The sequence below is a fragment of the Telopea speciosissima genome, chromosome 8, assembly GCF_018873765.1.
Source record: "Telopea speciosissima isolate NSW1024214 ecotype Mountain lineage chromosome 8, Tspe_v1, whole genome shotgun sequence".
NCBI classification, from domain to species: Eukaryota; Viridiplantae; Streptophyta; class Magnoliopsida; order Proteales; family Proteaceae; genus Telopea; species Telopea speciosissima.
The window spans coordinates 14,222,217-14,246,107 of NC_057923.1; the positions used below are offsets into that span (position 1 = coordinate 14,222,217).

General features: G+C 37.5%; 1 protein-coding gene and 1 long non-coding RNA gene across 3 annotated transcripts; one reads left to right on the forward strand and one right to left on the reverse strand.

Annotated features, from left to right (window-relative positions):
- Positions 1-359: 359 nt before the first annotated feature.
- LOC122672857 (rhodanese-like domain-containing protein 11, chloroplastic) lies at positions 360-7,131 on the reverse strand. 2 transcript variants are annotated; one of them, XM_043870357.1, is made up of 10 exons: positions 6,930-7,131; positions 6,731-6,820; positions 4,981-5,088; positions 4,445-4,541; positions 3,287-3,326; positions 3,121-3,195; positions 2,236-2,323; positions 2,018-2,085; positions 867-939; positions 360-765 (listed from the first exon to the last, which is right to left on the reverse strand). In XM_043870357.1, exons 1-10 carry the CDS (start codon positions 7,086-7,088, stop codon positions 682-684), a joined length of 882 nt encoding a protein of 293 aa, XP_043726292.1. In that variant the 5' UTR covers positions 7,089-7,131; the 3' UTR covers positions 360-681. The 2 variants fall into 2 exon arrangements, with proteins under 2 accessions (XP_043726292.1, XP_043726290.1); XM_043870355.1 differs by having other exon boundaries at positions 6,731-6,823; positions 6,930-7,129.
- Positions 1,207-1,989, forward strand: LOC122672858. The gene is made up of 2 exons (XR_006334494.1): positions 1,207-1,237; positions 1,589-1,989. It is a non-coding gene; the product is annotated as an uncharacterized LOC122672858 (long non-coding RNA).
- Positions 7,132-23,891: the final 16,760 nt, after the last annotated feature.

The window sequence follows — 23,891 nt, forward strand, 5'->3', positions numbered from 1 at the left end:
CACATTCCTTACGCTAAAATAAATCAAAAACTAGATACTCACTAAGCTTTTCTAGGATATGTTGCCTCACCTTTACAAATTCCTTACTCAATCTCATTAAGATCCAAAATCTTTGGACTTGAATCTTTGATTATTCAAATCATAATGTTGCTTTTTCACATACAAGATTACTTCTTAAATTAACTAGAGGTGGATAAACAATTGAAGTCAGGTGATCTTGAGCTGACTTCCAGTTTCTTCTAATAAGGTTATCTGACCACCATTTGATGCCAAAAATTTTCTCTGAGGTGGGTTGGTGTACGGGTTACTAGTTAAGAAGAATAAAGAGGTTTATAATGAAACAAAAATAAATGAACAATAAAAAAACAGAGCAAACCTCCAAATTAACATCCAGGCCATTGTTGAGCAGCTGAAATCTAAAATTGCAAAAAGTGGCACACCAGAACCCAATATAACTGGAGAAATTCTGCTATTACATCATAAGGTAAGAATCTTGAAGATCAATAGAACGGGAATATTACAGTAAAAAAGAAGCATGAGAGAGATGTATGATACTCGGATCCATAAATCGGCGTTTCAGAAGAATCTCTGGTGGCCTTCGAGCAATTCAAAGCTTGGAGACAATCATTCTCTTTGAAGTCAGGTGCTTTGATGAGGATAGTTCCAACCTTGATCAATGTCTCACTGAGACCTCAGCTCCTGAAGATAGTGGCCGACTTGCTGAGCCCCAATAAACAGGGCATCTGCTAAGATAAAAAGTCCAACCTGTACAAAAATCATAAAAGTTTGTATTGTTAGAGAGAGTAAACCCATTCTGGCTTCATTAAGTAGGTGATATCATCCCAAACTGGTGATCAGACTCATACTAGACGTGCAGAGAAAACTAATCGATAACTCCAGCTTTCCTTGGCAGCAGCAGCTCGTTGTTGATCGGTCCAACTGACAACAATTAGGGAATTGATGGTGAACAGACTGATAAAACCATTACATGGTCAAATGAAAGTATCTTAAAGTGATTCCTCGATCCAGACCAGAGACAGGTCAGGGGATACCTTTAATTTACTTGGTTAGTGACATATTGGGAGGGGTTAATCTAATGAATTCACATAACTATAAACTGAAAATAGAACCAATAATAGCATATCTATGCATGTACCCTGAATGCAAGTGGTGAACCAACTATTTATGGGTCTTAACATCTAACTATTTATGGGTCTTAACATCTTGAATCTAGGTGGTGATGACCATAATGATGATTGATGCAAACAACATCAGTTCCCCCCCTACCCGTGCCCTTCCTCCCCCCCCCCCCCCCCCCCCCCCCAAAAAAAAAAAAAAAAAGCAGAAGCGAAGGGCCAATTATTTGAGATGGTTTTCCATCATGACTCATGATCACCAATTCAATTGTGGCACAGAACTCCTAAGCAGGATCCATTCAAAATTGAGTCCCATTCAATTGCATGTGTATACAATGTCTAGGCAGCATTCAGAACGCAATTATGCTACATAATATAGGCATCTACATTTCCCATTCATAGAAGGGTGCCGATAATGTTCATGAGCATAATAAATTTATGAGTTGTCATAGTCATTGATTAGACATGATGTTCCATGGTATAGAGGATCCCCACCCATCTTATTGGTCCAACTTCAATCCAAAATAAGCATGATACTTGGGTGAAAAATGAGTCAAGAGGTTAAAAAAAATGACAAACATGCCACCAATCTCTGTTGTTACATAATGGAGGGTTATGGCATTCCTGTGATTTGGTATAAATTTGAACATGTTTTGACCCTATTAAAAACTCCTATTGGGATTAAACTTCACAAGTGAGATGGGTGCAGAGTTCTCCATAACATGGATCCACCCATGCCCATCATTTCCTGCAACATAGCAATCAGTGCACTTTATAGAGTTCAGTAACTTTCATGAACATTAACTTTAACCTTGAAGACCACCAACATTTATCCAGCAAAAATATTAGAAAGGAAAACCAATGTGATGAGATATAATTACCCTAGGAACTCAGAAACCCCACCAATCCCAGCAAACTTGAAAGGTTGAGGACCTTCCCTCTCCAGATCCTACCTCACAAGAAAGGCATTTGTCACATTGACAGTACTCAAATTTGGATTAAAGTTAGAAAAAAGGATCTATAAATTTATAAATGAAGACAAACATAACAGACCACAAAACAGAAAATTTTTGAATGTCAAATAGTGAACATATCTTACTTCTTCTTCAGCAGCCTCTAAACCACCTTGAACCCAAAAAAGGTTTCGATAGCCTGCATTGTACAGTTGCTCACATGCAGCAAGAGATCTGCCAGATGCATATGTTGAGCTCGAAGCAAGAGGAATTACGAAGGAAATACCAACAAATATAACATCACAAGAATGATAACGCTACAAGACTAACTTAGGTGCAGAGTCTTGTTTATTATTTACAGGCATCTTGAAGCACATATGCATCCCTAAATATTTTTCATATTGTTTGCAGTAACATGTATGAGGTCCCTGATGTGAAACATTTTTCTGCCAGCATATGTGAGATTCCGTATGGGTCTAAAATTAAAACCACAGAACATCCCAGAACAAGACAAGTGTTGTCAAACTTTCTCCCTAGGGCAAGATGACTGGAGAACTCCTTGCCATTACCCAGTGCTGATCCTGCATATGCAAGGTCCTGGGAGGGGTTAGTTTGGAGTCAGTCCTTACCTTTGGCATTTTAATGCGCAAACTGGTCGCCCTCAAGACTTGAACACGGGCATTTGCCCTGGTAGCCCAAACCTTTTACCAATTGCTCTGAGCAACTAGTTCTGCTTTAATACTTTTCTTAAATTTTTCCTCTTACTTTCCTTCTTCCAGAATGTTTAAACCGCATAAACCCTTGATTACAGGGTGCAGACAATGCTCTGGGACCAACTGATGTTCAAAAGATTGGTTCCTCTGAACTTATGATTAAGTTACAGGTGTCCCATGACTGTCCATCACAGAAAAGAACACAACAATCATGGAAGTTACGTTAACTTCTATGATTACCAAGCACCTTAAATGCAGTTACCTCTAATAATAGCAATTATAACTGTTCAAGGAAAACTTAAAAGAAGGAAACCAGACCTCAATCCCTTCTGGCATGCAACAATAAGGTCAGTATCTTTTTGAAACCGCTCTTTGACTTTCAAGATGAATTGTCTGTTGGAAAGTGGTATGATATGTTTAATTCAAAATATGCAATGAAAACGCACACAAAAAACAGGAAGAAATAAGGAATCTTCTTACGTACTTATCATACAACAATGTTGGTACACCACTCCACCAACCTCCTACACAAATGAAAACCAGTTATGAAAATTAGCTTTGTCTAAAGGAACTTTTCTAAATATATACAATGTTATGCTTTCCTATTGTCTAAAATAGTACATCATTGAAAGAAACAAGCAATAGTGGGCGAGCCTTGGCACAACAGTTAAGTTGCGCTATTGCAACCTGTTGGTTGGGGGTTCAAATCTTGGAAACAGCCTCTCCTGCGAAGCAGGGGTAAAGCCACGTACATTTGACCCTCCCGGACCCTATAATAGTGGGAGCCTTGTGCACTAGGATGCTCTTTTATTGAAAGAAACAAGCAATGACACAGTGTGTACTTCGGTATGAATAAGGCTCCAGGGAAAAGTCCATACATTTGTCTGTTTTTATGGCATGTCATGGCTGGGAATTTCAGAAAACTGATAAGAGTACGTTAAGACTCAAGTAAATAAAAGAGTCCCAACTGTTAAAATGTTAGGTACTTGATTGATACGCCAAAAGCTCCGAAGCTGATGGAACACGTTAAATCAAGCCCTTTAACCTATCCCATACTAGGCCGGCCCAATCTAGCATTCATACACTAGAGTGAGCCCCACTAGGCACATAACATAAAAGCACTGAAAGACAGAAAGAAATATCCTTCATTGTTTGGTGGTGGTTGTTCTTAATGTTCTCCAGAGAAGAGGAACTGAGAACTTGTATGACCTTACATGCCTCCTGTTCTCAATAATAGAAACTTGATGGGAAGCATTTTCTTCTGCCAAAAGTATCCAGCAAGTCATTCAATGCTTGAGATTTTAACCAAGATCTATGATGTGTGTGTGTGTCAAAATAAAGTCAACCAAAAAAGTGGTGGTCTGATAATTGACGAACTGGTAGAATGCAAAACCTATGAGCAAACAAGTCTACAACAGTGGACCTTGTAGAAGTTTCAGGTTGACTTGCTCAAAGCTCAGCCTTCAGAGTTGTGGTACCTCACCTTTTCTTGGTGAGAAAATCACCTCAGTATCAATTTTGGAATATTACCAATTGTTATTCCTTTAGACCACATGTATTTCTTCAAGGAGAACCTGAAGTATATTACTATTATAGATGTTTAAATCACTGAAAATGAAAGCTAGCACAGTTAATATGATACCCATCATAAAACTTGTAATCTTTCTGGATAGTGTTCCAACATCAAATCTATTATCAACATCAAAGATAGGAATCCAGGTAGAGCCCTTAACCCATGCCTGCCAAAAATGAAAAACACGAGTATCACTGCAATTTTACAATTTATGCCCAAAAAAGAGGGGGGGGGGGGACCCACTTTTAATTAATACGACTTTTTTCAGACAAGAAGGATTTTCTACATGTACTAGTGAAGTACAAGTTATGAGGAAGCATCAAGATCCAACAAGAATCAATATTCCCCTCATGAATCAATTTCTTTTTCCCTTGAACAAAGGATTGAATTAGATGTCAAGCGGGGAAAAAAAGATAACATATTGAATAACAATTACCACAGAATGCAGAGAAGCAGGAAGTTCACATAAAAAAATGATATTCACAGATAGAAACAGCTAGACAACGAGTTCACCACTTTCAAGATAACTCATGTGTCAGATAAGCAAGATTTCCCCACACTCATTATTGAGTTTGAATTTGATGCTCTTAGATAGATTCACTCACCTTTTTATGCTCTATAGAGGGACGAACATCAAGCAGGGTTTTGTTAGAGAGTTGAATTGCATACCCAGCCTCCTTTGGCGTTAGGACCTTCACTTTTTCTTCCCTGATCTAAAATAAGCAGGCAAAACGGTAAGAAGATTACTTCAGCAAATATGGAGAGCAGTGAGCAAAACATTCATAGTATGAGTTCAAATTTTTAGCATGGCAGCCAACGCATGCTAAAGTTATAGGTCTAATGGTCTGGCAACCTTGCTAGAGCCACTAAGCAAGAAACACCGTCACCAACAGCATAAACTTACATAAACCATCATATCAACCGAGATTTAACTCAACCTGATTTCATGAAAAAAGCCAATACAGATGTGTAGCCACCCCAAGCCAACTCTCCTAACCAATTCCAAAGAGTGACTCGATTCACAAAGTCAAGTCTTCCATGACAGGATTCAGTACCTCAGTTAGTTTTGTCATCCTTTGAACAAGTGTTCTGTTCATAGAACCTAAGTAAAAACTAAAAAGTTGAGAGATAAATGAAAATCTTGTATAGGCCTGAAGGAGAAAAGAAGAAAATTTTCAAATAATATAATGAGAATTTAAGTATAAGTTCTACCTAGTTCAATTGAGTGTTTCTAATCTTTGAGTCAAAAATATTCCATACCAATGACAGCTGCTGTTTATTTTATTTTACCAGGTCAATTTATAATTTCAAATATTTAATTTACTTCGGTAAATTGAAAGCTGAACTTGCTTATGGACATCCAAATACGCATATCTCCTGATGATTGGCATAATCTGAACCAGCAGTAGGCACTTAATCTGTATAACATTATTGTTTTCTAACAAGAAGCTGTCAAAACATATCGCTACATGATTAACTCTAGAACAACATTTTATCATTTGCTTATTTGATTAACTTATTCTTTGAACCCTTGGACATTGGACTAATTTGTTATCTAGAATCTAATCTTTTTACATAAGAGACACAAGCTATATCTTTTATGTGGTCATTTTGAATAGTGCAGCTATTGTCAAACCTCTCTCAACTTAACTAAGCCTCATTCCAGCTAATTGGGCCAAAAACCTAGACCCTCAAATTCCACGTACTTGCATGTTCCATCCAAAAAAATTGGCTGCTTGCAAATTTATTTATTTATTTATTTTTTAAATTCTATATCTGTTCTCTCTTCTGCATATCATATATTAAATCCACTCAACCCAAATTCCAAAAGCCAAAAAAAACCAAGTTCTATTTAATCAAGGTCTAAAAAGCCTGTCCCTCAACCTCCCCCCTTCCCCTCTTATTAATGGGTATCAAAAACCTAATTAGCTGTCAATATGAATTGCATAAGACTTGGATAAATCCCAGTTGATGTCAAAAGTAACTTAAGGCTAGCTAAGGGTGTTCAAAATGTCAAATTAAATTTCTTGCTTTAACTAAGATGAAGATTATACATATAGTAAAAAGAATAATGCTTTTCACATGATAATAAAATTTATAAAAATGATTAAAGCTATTTAAATTAAAGAATCTCAGTTTCCACGGACTTTGAGAGGAAATTCAACTTCCAAGAGGGGGGGGGGGGTTGTATCAGTGAAGCAAGAATATTTCACTCGACCCAAGATGTTCAGATGGTTGATAACGGAAATGCAGGTGATGGTAATAGGTTTAATGAACTAAAGATTTTAATTTCAGAACCAAGTAGTTAATTACCAAAAGCAATCAATCTGTTAACTGGGGGGTTGTTTCAAATACCAGTGCTTCCCATCTCTTCCTGGCTGCAGCCATCTCCTTCATCTGCCTTGCTGGGTCGTCTTCCCCATCTGCTTGCATTCGAATGCTCAAATGCTACAGCACAAAGAACCATACCCATCTCAGAAAGACAAGCTCAAACCATCTTATTGCAGAAAAGGGGCAAGGGCCAACAAAAAAAAGTTGAAATAGATATAGTTACATGATGATGGGTTCTGAAACAGTGGTTGAGTTTCAGGGAAGCTGGTTTCAATAGATCGAAATTATCTCGTGTTCCCAAAAAAATCCTGCTTTGTTCATTTCTTTGGGAACCATGAAGCCCATTGATTATATTCGGAGACGGGAATCCAAGAGCTCTCATCTTTTGGAGGAAGAAGGAGGGAAGCCGAACAGCTAAAGTTCCTTTTTCCGCTCTTGGAATAACTTATCCTCTCAGAGTTTCCTAAAAAAGAAAGTGAAAATTAATTACATTCAGCTTCTGGCGGCTGGTAAGAGTGTAAGACGATCAATTTCCATCATCTGATTCTAAATTGCATTTACCGGGAATCGATTCGATGCGGTGGATCGTATAGGAAAATAATTCTCTCCAATTCCCTATAAACGAATGTGCAGTGCGGTAGTTCTGGGTAAGCCGGTAAGGGTGACAACTGGTTGGGTTCGGTGGGGCCTAACCGGCCTCCAGTCCTTAAAGCATGCACTGTGATCGCCGGTTAAAGTATTTGGGTTGGGTCTGATTCAGCTTCAGGCTATAATTGGGCTAGTGTAATCGGGCCTTAAACGTGTCAAATTGGTCTGTGGGCATGTTTAAATTTAAATGGGTTTTAAACAGTGCAACCTTAATAACTGTGAATGAAAAAAACAAAACCCGTATGATACAAGAATAGAAATGAGTGAAAAAATGCATTAGAGAAGTGTCATAAAAGACTTTATCAAAAAAATAAAAAGAGAAAGTGTCATAGAAGATGGATGTATGTTTGAATGACTACCAACAAATTTGGCAAGATGGATGTTCCATGAGTTTTTTTTATGTTTGATTGATATTGGATCATGAATGGTTGGTAAATGGATTAAAACAACAGATGGGCTTTCTTCACTGGTATGATGGAAATCAGAAATAAGATCCCATGGGATGAATCATGTTAGAACAAACAATGTTTAACTTTCCAAACTTGATGGTTGGGTTCACTGACCTTTGAGAATGAGTGACAAAAAAACCTAAAGGGTCGGGTTAGGTTGGGCTTTGAATCGATCGGGTCGGTCTGGTGCTCGACGGGCTAGGACCCCACTCCAAGACTGCCCCATTACTAAATGTGTCGGGCCAAGCCGAGCTTTAGTCTGGCAAGCTAAGTCAAGTCTATCGGGCTAGGCTTGGAATTGACACCCCTAGTCCGGGGTGGAGATGTTGACACGTGACAGCTTGGACATCCAATAATGCCGAGCTCGAGAAGAAAAAATAAGTCAATGAGCTCGGATTGTTGGATGTCCGAGCTGCCACATGTCTACATCTCCACCCGAACTACCGCATTGCACACTGTAGAGAATTGGAGAGGACAAAAGGCCGAACGTATAAGTCTATAAGAACAATGAGATAAAGAACGCTAACTGGTAACGCAGCGTGGTGTGTACCTGCACCCAGACTACGCCTTGTGTGAAATGACCGTCACACTTCCTGGAAAGGTGGAAAGATCCAGGGGTGCACCAATCATTTCACGCGCGGCTGTGTCTGAGCGCAGGCACGCTATGTTGCACGATCGATTAGGGTTTTTTTTTTCCAAGAACAATTTTCTCATGTGAATAGGCATTTCCTACACTATGTTTTTGAGAGATTTTTCCCATTTTAATTTATCTACTTTGGGTAATGTGGCACCTATGCCCAGCACAGAGGGAAGCGAAATGACCGCTCGCGCCCCTGTGAATACGAAAAATCCTACTCTTATTGATGTTTCCACACGCACTATGGGTAGGCCTCTACACTAGGGTAGAGGTCATGTTGCCAGGCAGAGAAGCATCGTCTCCCATCTATTTTATATAGGAAGAAAAGGCATTATCTGACTGTGTAGTGTATGCTAGCATCTTCTGTGTCTTTCCCAATCCTCCAACAATAGGAGATAGATAATTCATTTCATAGGAAGGATGAGAGATAGACACAAGGAGGTGCTAGCATATACTACAAAGCTTTACAACATTCTTCCCCATTTAAAATTATACGGAATTGGGAGGAATCGAAATCGGCCTCCAATGATTTGGACGATTTTCACCAATTAGGATCTAGTTTTTTAAACCATGACCATTGCAATACATGATGGGCCCACATGCTCAATACATACTGAAGTCTGAAAGGATTATACTTAAGAACTAGTGAACTACACTTCACTAGGTACATGAAAAGCCTATAAGGATCCATACAGATAAATATGGGAAAAGGGAATGGAATTTCAAATTCAAAAGAGTATAAAATATGATTTATCTATAAATGATGATTACTACTGTAATACAAAGTTGATGAAACACTGTCTCATCCTTCATTGTTGTATATATCATGTCCATCACTATAATCACATAATCCAAATAGGTTAAGAGAAAAACGGTGGGGCTGTGTCGTGCCACCGTCACTCTCCTTAAGACCTTAGTTCCCCCCTTACTGGGGCAACTAGGTTGATATGAACTGGTCTCTTAAAATTAAACAACCCCTATTGACCTTCTATTCCATGTGGACTTGCTGACTAATCCCCGGCCATCAGGAAACTCTTAGGTTGTGTTCAACTTTAGAAAATATAAAAAAAAGCTTCAAAGCAATGGAATACAGAATGTGTAGAAGAACAGAGTGAGAAAGAGAGAGAATGGGGCTCCTATTTATAAAGGTGATGGTATCTTTTCAAGGCAACTCTTTGAAGGGGGTATGCCACAGGGATGGACTTCAACGATGTGAATTATGGAATCTTAATAGAAGATTCCAAATCAATGCCTTAGAACACTCCCATACATATGGTTAGATCTTTACATAGGGACATGACATGTCCATTCCAAAAGGATATACTTATCCAGCCCATGACAAAAAGATATCAACCAAAAAGGAAAGGCCCGACCCATATAGCCTCATCCACACCTATCTTTTAAGTGAAACTTTGTAGACAACCATCTTCTCTGTTAAAATCTTGAAAGACTTGAAAACCAGAAGCACCGTACTCAACCTTGCCATCACCGCCCGTTGTTGTTGCCAGAACAAGGAAACAAAATTTTTTTTACAGCCAATGATATCGATGGTTACTTAGAACACACGGATGGCGTGTTCCTCCAAGGGAGTGCATCACCCAAACATAATCTTCATCGAATGCATTCTCTCCAATGGTTGAATCCCAAGTTTGAAGAAGGACATTATCTTTTTCACTCTTTAATTATTTTCTCTATTTTGTGTTATGCAATTAGGGTTTCAATCATAGCTTCTCTTATATAGATGAGCTAAGTATGAAGATGACAATCTAACGAACAAAACCGTGTCAAGTGGTGTGATCCTAAAAAGTAGCCTTTAAGTTATCATTAATTGTACTAAAAGATAATACTATAAAAAACATAACCTAAAAATCCCCCAGTAGTAGAAACTTTCATTACACTTTCTTCCCCCCGACCCCCCCCTACTAACATCCACAATAAACCTTACAAGCATGGAATAAAATCACCGTCATAAAACTTAATCCATTGTACATCAATATGGGAGTATCAAGACCAATGACTGGATTCAAAAACATTTGAAATGTTTTTCAAATAATATTATTTAATATAATAATAAAATAAAATACATTTGCAAACACTTTACAAAACAACTACTGGGTCCCGGATTTAGACCAATCGCTATCTGAAAACCCTCTCACCTGGATGTTCTCCCTAAACAGGAAGTAGAAACCTTAGAGTGTCACTCATATTCACATTCATATTTTATATGAGTGACCGATGTGTAGTCAGTCCTATCGGTAGATATCAACCATTGACACACCACAAATGCACAAACATGAATGCAATTGTAAATGCCTTTCAGGTACGGAAAAAAGAGACTACCAGAAATTCTTGTTGTCAAATAGAACTGACGGTGAATCATTCAAGAACTTCTATGGATTAGTGTTAAATATAATAATGTGCCCATATTTGTATTTTCATACCAATCCCTATTGGTGAAATATATAATATGACAACGTCCCTATAAAATAGTGCCTATAGCACCCCCTCTTTGACATCTCCAAAATACCCCCCTTATTTATGGGTTTTTCGTAATCATCCTTCCTCCAATGCCCGAAATTGCACCCGTGTGTTTCAGAGGGAACCTTCTCCCCTAAATTAATACCCCCAAAAGAGAAATCTAGAATTTTGTTTTTCAAATTGTACTACAAATAATTGACATTTTAATCAACCATAAACATTAATGTTGATGGAAACTTGTTGCCAAAAAATAATAATAATTCTAAAACAATTATTAAGGCCATGGTTGATATCATTTAGCTTGGACCTAGACCTTATTTCTTGGCAGATGAATGGTATGGGATGGATCCATGTGATAATCCACATCTTATACACGAAATGAAAATGGTTAAACAGGTGAATTTTAACCCAAAAAAGAATTTAAACAGGTGAATGAAAAGAGTCATACTATTAGAATGTCACTTCATATTGTAGCCATATGTAGCATTTTTTTTTTCACTTTAAACCAAGGATAAAATAATCGGGTTTCAACTTGGATGAAATTGAGTTTTGGTCGAAATCGGTTGAAACCTAGTGGAAACTAGAGAAAATTTTCCCATTGATGGATAAAACCATGGTTTCGACAAAAAAAAAAAACACTTTTTCAGGTCTGATTTTTTGCAGGTAGTCTATTTGTTATATTTTAAACACAATCCATGAATTAACTTCACCAAAAAATCACTCAAAATGGTATTTGTGGTTATTGACCCAAGTTTACTAATGTACGCGTTGATACAGACACTAAAGTGGTATTATAAATACTTAATTCACATAATTTTAAAGTATATGAACCCTAAATAATACATATTATCCAAGTAAAATATTAAGCTATTCCTTTCTCAATTCCATGCAGAGTTTCTTGGTGGGTCTAATCTACGAGCAGCGTACCACTGAAGATTGCGAAACTGTTCCTCCAAATGTACAACATATTTATCCCATGGCACGTTATGAGACCAATTGTTCTCATAATCCATTACTGCCCAATAATAAGTCCCATCAACAATTTGTCCAAGATATCTCAGTCTAGAGAAAGGCTCACCGAGAGTGTAAGAAGGTATATCCGACACACATGGCTAGGATGGATACCCAAAGATACTGTCGACAAGAGATGACCCAATACTTGACCCATCCCCATATCCATATGTAGCAGTGCTCCCAAAGGATGATCCACCAGTATATTCACCCCCATATGGTCCATAGCAAAAAAAATACAAAAAAAATGAAAAATCTGGATGAAAAATGGTGCCAAGGGTCGAAACCACTGAATTCTTAAACTTTTTGTCGAGTTCTTGAAGAGAAATGAGATTTTCAATCGAAACCTGGGATTTTATATCCTTGGTTCCATATGGTTCGAATAGTTTCGATCAAAACCTGGACGAAACCATCGAAATCAGATCGAAACAGTGGATTTTTAAAATTCCCCCATGAACTCGTTTTGAAAACCCGCGAAACCAAATCAACTCGATGGTTTCAACAGATTTCGATCAAATTTTGCTTCCATGCTTTGAACTCACGTCAGAGGTCATCACATAGTTGACCAATGCTTACCTTTGGTTATTTGAAATTATGCTTATTTAATGCTAGGCTAAATGACAACAATAATGGTTGCATCTAGAGAATAAAAAGTAATAATAACAGCGGTAGGAAAACCATTGCTAGTGATATAATATGTGCACTTGCAACACTTTATCATTCTTTATTGGGGAAAGTTTTCATACATGGCCGTGTAAGTATGCACGATCGTGTCTCCTCTCACAAAAAGTTGGAAAATTCATAAACTACCCATTAATTATGCCTTGAAACTCCCACCCTCTCACATACACGACTTACACAGCCATATATGAAAATTTTCCCCTTCTTTTTTTAGGTTGAAGCAACACTTTGTCGTTTGGCCGCAACTCTCAATGGAACCTTCGTGTTTTTTTTTTTTTTTTTTTTTTGTTTGATGAAGTCAATTGAACCCTGGTTGTCTTAAGTTAATAAAGTCTTTGGCCCCATGTTGCCGACATTTCAAGATTAGAAATTAAATCCTGCCTTCACCTTGACATCTTGCATATACTACGCCAACTTTCTCTCTCACGTTCATGTATATGTTTTTTTGGGAAGAAGTTTTCAGTCTGGGAATGTGGCCTATGTGAGCACTCCCATATGTCTATCTCTTTCCTCCTCAAAACAAAGGGGTAAAGGTGTCTTTTCCTAAGAAGAAAAGAGAGAGAGACTCATGGGAGTGTTGGTGTAGGCCACACGGCCCATATTCCCTAACAGAGTTTTTTTTCTTTTTCTTTTTTTTTGGGTTATTTTCAAATGCCCCCTTGAAAATGGCCAAACTTACAGTTGCCCCCTAAACTTTCATTAATTCCATATACACCCCTGCTTTCCAAACTAAGTACCACTATTGTACCTGCCGTTAGACAGAGGGATACAGTTTTTGAACTTTGATGGACCATTCTGCCCCTGGATAGGGTAAATGACCAAAATGACCTTACCTGAAAAAAAAAACCTACAACTCATCTTCCCCAAATTGTTTAGGGTTTGGGGAAGACGAGGGAATCGATGCTTACACGAAAGTTGGATATCAGTCTGGCTTCCCTTTCTTGTGATTTTATGATTTGATTTGAACAACTTATACATATACACACAGATTTCAGTGTCTGAAAATTTTCATTTGAATTTAAGAAATTATGGAAGAAAAAGAAAGATTTTCAGATTTAAAACATAGAAACAGGGGAGGGATAAGAGTATAGAGATGTTGGATGGGTGTTCTACATTGTTGTCGCCAAGGCTTTGGTTGAAGAGAGAACCCATATAGCGCTGTTTCAAGCCAGCAATTTCCAGTTGCCTTCAATGAGTACACAGGATTTACCATGTATTTTCCCCCGAAAGGATGTCCAACGGTCCAGCCCATTCTATCGGTCGGACTTACGATGGAGAAAACGATCGTAGCCATAGGTAGTTGTTCTTTGAAGCAGAAAATCTGGCTCCAGCCATCCATTACTACCGCTCAGACGACACTGTGGGAAAGGAGAGAGATCAAAGTATGGGTGGGTGAAGACGACGATGGCTTTAGGATTGGTTTAGGGTGCTCAGTTGCAGTTTTTTTTTTTTTTTTTGTTGTTGTTGTTGTTGTAAGGTCATTTTGGTCATTTATCCTATCCAAGGGTAGAATGGTCCATCAAAGTTCAAAAACTGGGATCCGTTATATTATAATCACTACAAGAAAAAGCGCTTTTTACGGCGTTTTTTAAGTGTCGTCATAGCTTAAAAAAACGCCGCTATATGATTCAGCGGCGTTTGTAGTAAACGCCGCACATATGTCGTCAAATGCACCGCCGGAAATATATCACGGCGTTTATGCCATATGCCCGTGTAGATATACTTTCGCCGGCGTTTACTAACAAATGTCGCCATATATAATTTATAACGGCGTTTTTTGAAATGTCGCTATAGTTTATAAGCATTGGTATAATTATGATTTATTTGCGGCATGTTTTAATAAACGCCGGTAAAAGGCATATACTTAGCGGCATTTAGTAAGAAACGCCGCTACATATAGTATTTTAAAAAAAAAATTTATTTACCTAATGCTTTAACCTGATATTTTTGTGGTGCAGATCCTTTAACCTGTTCTTAACCTATTGATGTGAAGAGACATAAGACTTCCACATAAAAAAAAAAAAGGAAGAAAACATTCATCCCTAAAAACAATGAAATAATGACAGAATCCAAAATAGTTTAAGTTTACTTGTACAAATGACCGTTTGAAACTTAATTACATTTAGTCTACCTTACCCCAAAGGACACTTACAACCTATGAGAAATTATTAAAATTCAAAAACAAAATAAACAATATTTGTACTTTGCTCTATGTCTTCAATCAATGAACACCTTAGACAAGGAGTGCTTTGAATCACCAAGCAACTCCAAGTAAACACACAAAATTTAGCAATAACTCATTGACAATAGTATTCAAATGGACGTTACCTGCAGCAATATAACCATGTACCAATCTTTATTAGCTTGATCATGTCGAAAAAGTGTCTAGTTTGAAATCAAACTCGCAATAGACGATAACTGTAGCAATATAACCATGTACCAATTTTATCGCTCATATCGGCATAAAGTATCATAGAGAACAAAGAAGTAGAATCTACAATGATTGATACACCATCTCAATGTCACTGTATAGTTCAATCATATCTTCTGATGATATCCCAAAAAAATCAAACTAAACAAGAACTACTGCAGACACATTTTTGCTAACTTTCAGCTAAGAAGCATGGCCAGATTTTCAATCCATCATCTATATCCAATTTCAACCAAAGAACATGCCTAAACTACCATGAAAAAAATAATGCTAACAGCTATATCTTTAAGGTTGAAAATAGAGTTCCAAAAATACCCAAGTTTGAAAAAAGAACAAAGGAAATCCTAAACCAAATGGAGTAGGTTCCCTACTTGAGTTAGAAAAAGATAATAAAGTCAAAGAACCCAGAAAACTACTACTCCCTTGGCTGAAAATGCTCGTTGTTTTTCTATTCTCCTTCTCTGACCTTCCTCTCTCTCATCTCATATAACTCTGCAGCAATGTACATTGGCCTAACAAGGAAAACATATAGACACATTTATTCGAAAGTGAAGAAAATAAATACAAACCAACGATTAAAAATAAATAATGTGGAGAAGGAAGCCATGTTTTTTACAAAATTTGTTCCATGAAACAACTTCTTCATGACTGAACTGCCATGCAAAGTTCCACACCACACTACAACACCTATCTCTGCTTGTTTTCGGAGTTTCTAGAACATTAAAAAACAAAAAAAAAAAGCAACATGTATGAATCAAACAAATTTCCATGTACCCTAGAGTTGCATTGCGGAGCCAATAGCAATGGGGAGTGCAGTATACAAAATGGGAATTAGAATGAAGAGAAGAGTAATTATTGAGAAAGAACCATGAACAACTCTATGCCATCAAGTGAAGTTTGCTACACGGAAAGCTACTCATTTAAAAACATCTAGACCAATATACAGAAGAAGAAAAGACTATCCATTACCTCATCAACATCTCCATTGTCATTATAAGAATAATAAATTAGTAGGCCAAGAGAAAAGTATGAAGTCAAATTCAGATTACCGTAGATGTTGGAGCATAGGACATCATGTTTTCATCCCCAGGAAACTACGTGGATAGTGTTCAATCATTACTCCACCACCTGAGCCATTTTAAAGACCTTGCTGATCCATTCATAAAATGAGACTTTCTCATGGCGGATGAGGAAACAAATTGCACTCTTTCATCATACTCGAACCAAATATTAGAAAAGAACCAAAGAAGGAGAGTCATGAACACATATTTTCACAAAAGCACGAATAGAACTTATGGATATTGTCAACTGAACAGAAAATATTCAAGAATCGAGAGAGAGAGAGAGAGGGATTGACAAACCTAATTCATCGCTGGATTTGAAGTCTATACTTATATGTTCTCCATAACGCAGTTTCCTACGGCGTAATATAACTTATTTCTCTAGACAAATTAGATATTGTGTGTCTAAGCACGTGACGTGCTGATATGAGAATTAGAATTGACAGCGTCTCTAATGTATCTTAGTATAACTTGAATCCAGAAGACCACTCATACAATTATGCTAAGAAACTGAAGAAGTAGTCAGTATTTAGAAGAACACTAAGAAGTGCCAAATCATATCCAACGGGCCAAGTCATAGAATTGTTCATAGTCACAACCAATGGTAATTCAACTGGGGAAGAAATGAAAGAGAAACCAAGAACTACCATAAAAAAAAATAATTTTAAATCTAAATATATTTGAAGTCTAGATAACCAAATAAAATCAAATGAGCAGTAGCTTGTGGCCGCCATAAGCAGCCCATGGCCATGGTACAGCAGCTAAGGCCAAGTTTGCTGACTATACAAAATCTGGAAATCTAACCTCATTTTCCTTCATAGCACTAAGTTTATAAAAGAATAATTCAAACTTCAAATACTTAAAATCCTTAAAGAAAACAAATGGCGATTTCTTCAACAGAAGATTAAGATAAACTCCACCTGCTGAAACCTTTCCCCTCCACCTGCTGAAGCCTTTCCCTGGACAAATATGTACAAGTTCTAAGAAATACAAATCCCAAACAACCCCTTGAAAATCCAAAAAACTTCTAACAAAAACCTCCTCCAAGTGCTCATTTCTTTCACCACAGCTAAGTCATTCAATGAAGCATCAAAGATCCTGTCCACTGCACTGAATTCAATGTGAACCAAAAAAATAGCAGCTTCAACTACCATTTTAATGAGCTAATAACAAACTCTAAGGTTTTCACAGTACCAAATGGTTTCTAATAACAAATTCTAAGGTTTTCAACTACCATTTTGATTTATAGAAGAAGAACATTTTGTTAAGACTCCAATATTCCATCAGAGTAACAAAGTTTTAGCTTGTCAATCTTGTTCCTACTGCATATATTTGTGTTTTTTTCCAAATTTTTGTAAAATTAAAGATTTGAATCCCAATTATTAGCCATTATAATGACTAGTTTTGACATCAATATAATTGTAGCTCTTAAATGGCATATCATTTAATAATTTCTTCAATTTAAAGAATAAAAGTTCATAAGATTCCTATTCTGCATCATTGGTATCCAAAATATGGATAAAGAAATAAAGCTAAAGAGAAATCAGAACCTCTATCTTTGTATTCAAACTTTTTGTTGAATTTGCTTTCCCAAATCCCAAAAAACTCTCCAGTCATTACAAAGGGCAAGAGACACAGTAGGATTAAACTAGAGACTGTAATTAACGCAAGCTCTATCACCCACCGTATGTCTCTGCATCAGTTGATCAACCTCAGTAACTCATGCTCACTCCCCATGGTGGTAAAAGAACAAACTCAAAAAAAGCAAAAGCATTTAAAGGAAAAACGAAAAGGAACGGAAATGATTCAAACAAAACACAAATATACGAGCAATATATAGATTTAATCCGAGCAAAAGCATTTATGAAAGAAACTTGATTCAAAAGAACAAAGACCAGTAATAGTATTAAGTTCCAAAGATGAATTAAACAATTAACTGAAAGTAGCAACCCAATCCATAGAAGATCAGGAAAGGCGAAAGAGAATGAAAATAAGGAACCAAACCTTTTCTGTACAGGGGACAAGCTTCCGAAGCGTAGCGAGATGAGAATTAATCCTCTCCCTACGCCTTCTTTCGGCCTCGCTATGGCTCTTCAAGGCCGCAAGAGCCTTGGCTTCAGGTATCGTCTTCTGCCCTAATCTCGTTGGAGCCTTAACAAGCCCCCCCTTCTCACTGTCCAGAACCAACGAAGACAACCCACCTCGACCCATTAGGGTTCGCAACCCACCAATATGTTGTGACTATGAAAACCTATCGAACAATCTTGGAAAATCAGTAGAATAAGCATCGTGTGAATTCCAGGAGAAAGAACCTGAGAAGGAACAACAAAGTAAAACTTACTAAGTACCTCAGAGTAGGAGATATTCCTCGAGCAGGGAGGCCAAGAGCAACACCAACGTCAGCTACAGCAGGCTGGCGCTCCGGGAAGTGGTGGCCGGAGCAACACCAACCCTAGAATCCTCCCCTTGATCCTCAATCGGTTGTTTTAGCCCCAAATGGTCCACAACAGTTGCAGCGGGAGCAAGGTTGAAAGAGATTTGAGAGAAATCTCAGAGAGAATGTGAAGATTAGATAGGGAGAGAGGGACGGTGAGAGATTGAGAGAGATTTGAGAGATTTGAGGGATCGTGATAGATTGAGAGAGAAACATGAGGGATTGGGATTTGAAAGTTTAGAGAGGGTATCGATCAATTAGCGCGCGGCAAGAGGCACGAAATGAATAGGCCTTGGAGTTTTTTTTTTTTGAAAAAAGCTATTATATTAAGCGGCGATTAATAAAAAACGTGGTGATATTGTTTTCCATATAACGGCGCTTCTCCCTAAACGCCCGAAAATAGATATAAGTAGTATGCTACTACGGCGTTTATTTGTAAACGCCGTTGTATTGTTACATACCCTGGCATTTCAAAACAAACGCCCCCAAAGATGTAACATCACTTTTTCCTAAACCCACGAAAATACATACGGGAGGTGGTAAATATAGTATGATACTACGGCGTTTACAAATAAATGCCGTTGTATTGTTATATACCCCGGCAATTCAAAGCAAACGCCCCCAAATATGTATTTGTAGCGGCATTTACATATAAACGCCATGATTTCTAGGTATTATACTTTCTATACCGACGTTTGTTAGTAAACGCCGTCAAATATTTATATATGCCTGCGTTTACCAATAAGCGCCGCTAAGACCCGTCTAAAAATGCCGCGACAGACCCTTTTTCTTGTAGTGAATGTCTGTATCTAACGATAGGGACTATAATGGTACTTAGTTTGAAAAACAAAAATGCACATGGAATTAGTAAAAGTTTAGGGGGTAACTATAAGTTTGGTAATTTTCAGGGGGCATTTGACAATAACCCTTTTTTTTGTGTGGAAAAATGCAGCAAACTCCTGTGTATCCTCTCTCATGTCCCACTTGTGGATTTCAAATCTTTTTTTTTCTCATTAAATGCTGACCTTTATTGGGTCCCCCAATCTTTTTTTTTCTCATTAAATGCTGACCTTTATTGGGTGATACGTAACTCTCTTTCTCATTGGTGCAAAACTGTTAGTGTCAGCAGGGAATCCTTCCCCCCCTCCCCCTTGTTTTTGGTTAAAAGAAAGATATATAATATGGGAAAAGGTTGGGCATGCCACCGAATTACCCAAGCGTGTCATCCTCTCCTTTCCCTTTGAAAAAGACTCCCTTGCCTCCTATATCTAGCCCTGTTATTGACATATGACGCTAGCTTGCCAAAAGCTGACAAAATACTCAATCCTCTCCCTTATGCTATTTGGGAAAAAGATCCGGTACCCACACTACTTACTTAACATGTCTGTCTTCTTAAGAGAATTTTTATTTATTTTCAGTCTTCTCCCTTATCATTGTAGATTTGAGGTCAATACCATCCCACACACTACTACTGTTGGGGTGACATAAGAGATTCCTCTTACACCAGCAGTATGGAGAACCTTCTCCCTTAATATTTAAACCCCACCTCAACCCCAATGAAATTGGAGAGTCCATTCCATGACCTTCTTGGCACATGCCATATGCCAACATTGCTCTAAGCCTCTAATAGCATGGGCCATCAACCTTAGTGATGGGGCCACCAAAAGAGACGCAATCTAGTGAAATACTCATTAATCACATGATTTCATGTTCCACAGTTAGGTGATAATATGTGTCCTTTTGTTTTCATAAATACCTTTCCATGCACTCTTAATGGTTCAAGGAATCTGCACCAAACAAGTCATGGGCTACACTGCGAGAAGAGTTCATCTACTTGTACGTTGCGTGTAAGCACATTTTAGGTGCCAATACCTGCCCCACTTCCTGCCGTTTTTAAAGAGCGAAGAAGAATATACATAGAAGCAAAAGGGACAGATGTTGGCATTTGACAAAGTCCAGATCCTCTCCCCAATAGGTAAACCCCATTGATGATGTGAGATGGGATGGGGTGATTATCCATATCCACATGGTAGAGGATCCTAATTCCACATGACATGTACGTGTAGGTGAACGTATTTGGAGATCTATTCTCTTAAACTACAACCATACACATACACAAGCTGAGTGACTTCACCAGCTCGGTGACTTACCCCATTTGATTAGTGGGCTCTCTTGGCCTTTTGATCCACCATGTATTGGTATATCACCTTTGTTCTGATATATGGAGACAAATTAAAAAAAAAAGCGTATCCAGTGCCTGAGACTCCTATCACTATAGGGTCTGGGGAGGGTCATAATGTACACAACCTTATCCTGCTTCGCCGGAAAGATGTTTCCTAACTCAAACCCGATATGAAGACAAATTTAAAACCTAAAATTAAGAACAAATAAATTGTTTTTATTTAGTAGTGTGGGAACTCCATCCCCACTCATTTAAACACCAACCTAAGATCTTACCTATGCGTGTTTGGTAGGTAGGGTTGGGAAGAGATCTCACTTGCTTTTCAATTTTTAAATGAAGAAAAAAAAAGGCAAAACAACTTACTCAAAAAACGAACCTAAAAAACTCCAACCCATTTAGCTTGGGGCTTGTTAAGTGATGTAAAATTCCTCAAAATATTTGATTATTCAATTGAAGAATATATAGAGATTAAAGGGAGTGAAAGAGCTCATTGAACTTTACAAGATAAGATTACATAAATATTTAATTATAATAGAACAAAGATTCAGAGAAGAACTTGTAATTCAAGATAAAGATCTTATATCACATGTGCTGAAAAACAGTTACTCATGTGAAAAATGTGAGAGAGAGATATCGTTCAATAGGACTAGAACCCTATTTCTTGCCAATGGACAGGCTTATGGGGATCCATGTGATAAGTCACATCTTATAAGAAATGGAAAAGATTATCAAGGCAGCGAATGAAAAGTATCATAGCCTCCCCCCCAAAACAAGTGCTGGGCTATACTTATTACTATATTATTATAATTATATTACTATTTCAAGAAGAGTGGGGTGTAGAAGGGTTGAACTCTCGATTTTCACTGAATTTACACTAGACCCAATTGTCTATCTACCTACCACTAGACTAGAAATCACTCACATTTTACATGCACACCATATCACTAGAGATTGTGATTTTTTTTTTAAAAAAAGAAATTGTGATTTAATGCTAGGCTAAATGACATCAACCATGGTGTCAATTAGAAAATAAAAAGTAATTATAATAGTAATAGAAAAAACCATTCCGATATAGTATGAATGTACAACATTTATAAATCCTTCAACGGCAGCTCTCTATAGACTGTTTCATAAAAAAAAAAATTTTCTATGGACTGCAGCTACCATAGGTGTATTTTTTTTTTCATCATAGTTGTATTAATTTAAAGTCTTTGGCACGTAATTGCCAACTTTCCTGGTCACATCTCAAACTATTTTTTCTGTTATCCCATATGGGAAGGGAGGTGGAGAGAATATTGGGGGCGATTCCTAATAGAGTGGAATTCTGTTATTCTCCAGCAGAGACTTATGGAGTCTACAAATAATAGACTTTGGGATGTATCTATAGCCCCAAATCCCTAAGGAAGAAAATGTCTCACGACTCTACTAGTACCCTTCTTCATAATATGCGTTTCTTTGATTCGAAACAGAGTCTCCTTGGATCATCATCGGTTGCAAGCTTTCCCAACCCAAGACCAGATCGCCCGTGCTATTCTCATCAATATTTTTTTTTCACAAAAAAAAAAAACCCCGAGTTTTTTTTAATTTTTTGAAAATATGAAAGAAGAATTGTACGATGTGAGTGTTCAGATTCCTCTTACACTGGCAACATGGGAACCCTTTCTTGTAATATTTACCCCCACCCTATCCTTTCTCAATCCACCCCCCCCCCCAATGAAATTGGGGAGTCTGTCGCATGACCTTCTTTCTTGGCGTATGCCGACTAGAATGTCAAACTTTAAACCGATTTGATCAAACCGCTCGAAATCAATTGAAAAAGCCCGAACTGAAAATTGGACCGCATATAACCGACCAAAAACCACACCGAATATATAGAAAATCAGACCAAAACCAATAAGAAACAAGACCAATCCGGAAACCATAAAAAACGCAGACCCCAAACCAGACCGAACCTAATATGAAATCAATTACAACCCAATAAAAGAAACCAAAATAAACCAAACCCAAACCAAATCAAAACCAAACTTTCCCTTATTGGTTTAGTTTCAAAGTCACCCATTCTCACATACAACCCAATCAAAACTGACCCACACCAACATTGCATCTCTAATCCTTTGTTTTTTTGCTTCCAAAAATCACATGGGCGGTCAACCTCAATGACAGCGCCACAAAAGCAGGCTGTCCATTTGGTTCCATAAATAGCACGACCAATCCGATCCAACCAAGTCATGATTGAACCGCCTTCCATTTCTATTATTCTGGACAAAATTTGACACGCAGCTAAAAAAATAGAATAATTCATTTTTTCTTTGGGTTTTCACAAATACGGATTTTCATCTTCTCAAGTGCGGTGCATTGTCCAGTGCACCTCACTTGTGCATCCAACGTGACAAAACCATGTGCTTGAAGTTTTATCCTCTTAAGTGCAATGGCCACTATCGGATACACAAGTGCGGTGCATTGGAGAGTGCACACACTTGAGAAGATAAAATTCCACAAATACCCTCGGGTTTTTATATTTTCTAAAATGGTTTAAGAATGCTAATCGATTGCGCTTAAAGCGTGGCTCCAACATCTAGAGTGCAACCGGTTTTCATTCCTTTCCCCTTTCTAAAATACCCTTTGAGATTCTATTTCTTTGACTGTAAGCCCATGTAGCAGGAAAGAACTTACAAATCGAGTAGCAGTAAAATTTCATCTACACTCGTCTGGTCTCTCAATATTACCTAGTTCACATGAAATCATAAATATAAATTCCTACAAAAAGTTTGTTTTTTTTTTTTTTTTTTGGTGGATAAAAGGGAACAAAAAATAGAAATTCGCTAATTTTTTATTGGAATTAAAAGGGTCTCCGACCCTTGCGTCAGATTGGATGAGTTCTTAAATTTTAAAAATTCTTTTTATAGAGAAATAGTTTTCTCCTTGAAGAATTTCGTTTGGACGTATGCTCTTTGTAGAGCCAAATCCGGTTTTGAGTTTGATCCATTCTATAAGATAAAAAGGATAAAAGTTGGAAATTTATCCAGTTAACATAATCAGAATATTCTATTCCTATAAATATGGATTCTTGCTCCAATGTTTCAAACTACTCCATTCCTTTTTCTGATGATTTTTTTGAATATGAAGAATCAATGGAATTGATTCAAAGCATCTCTTCCCCCGTAGTATCTATC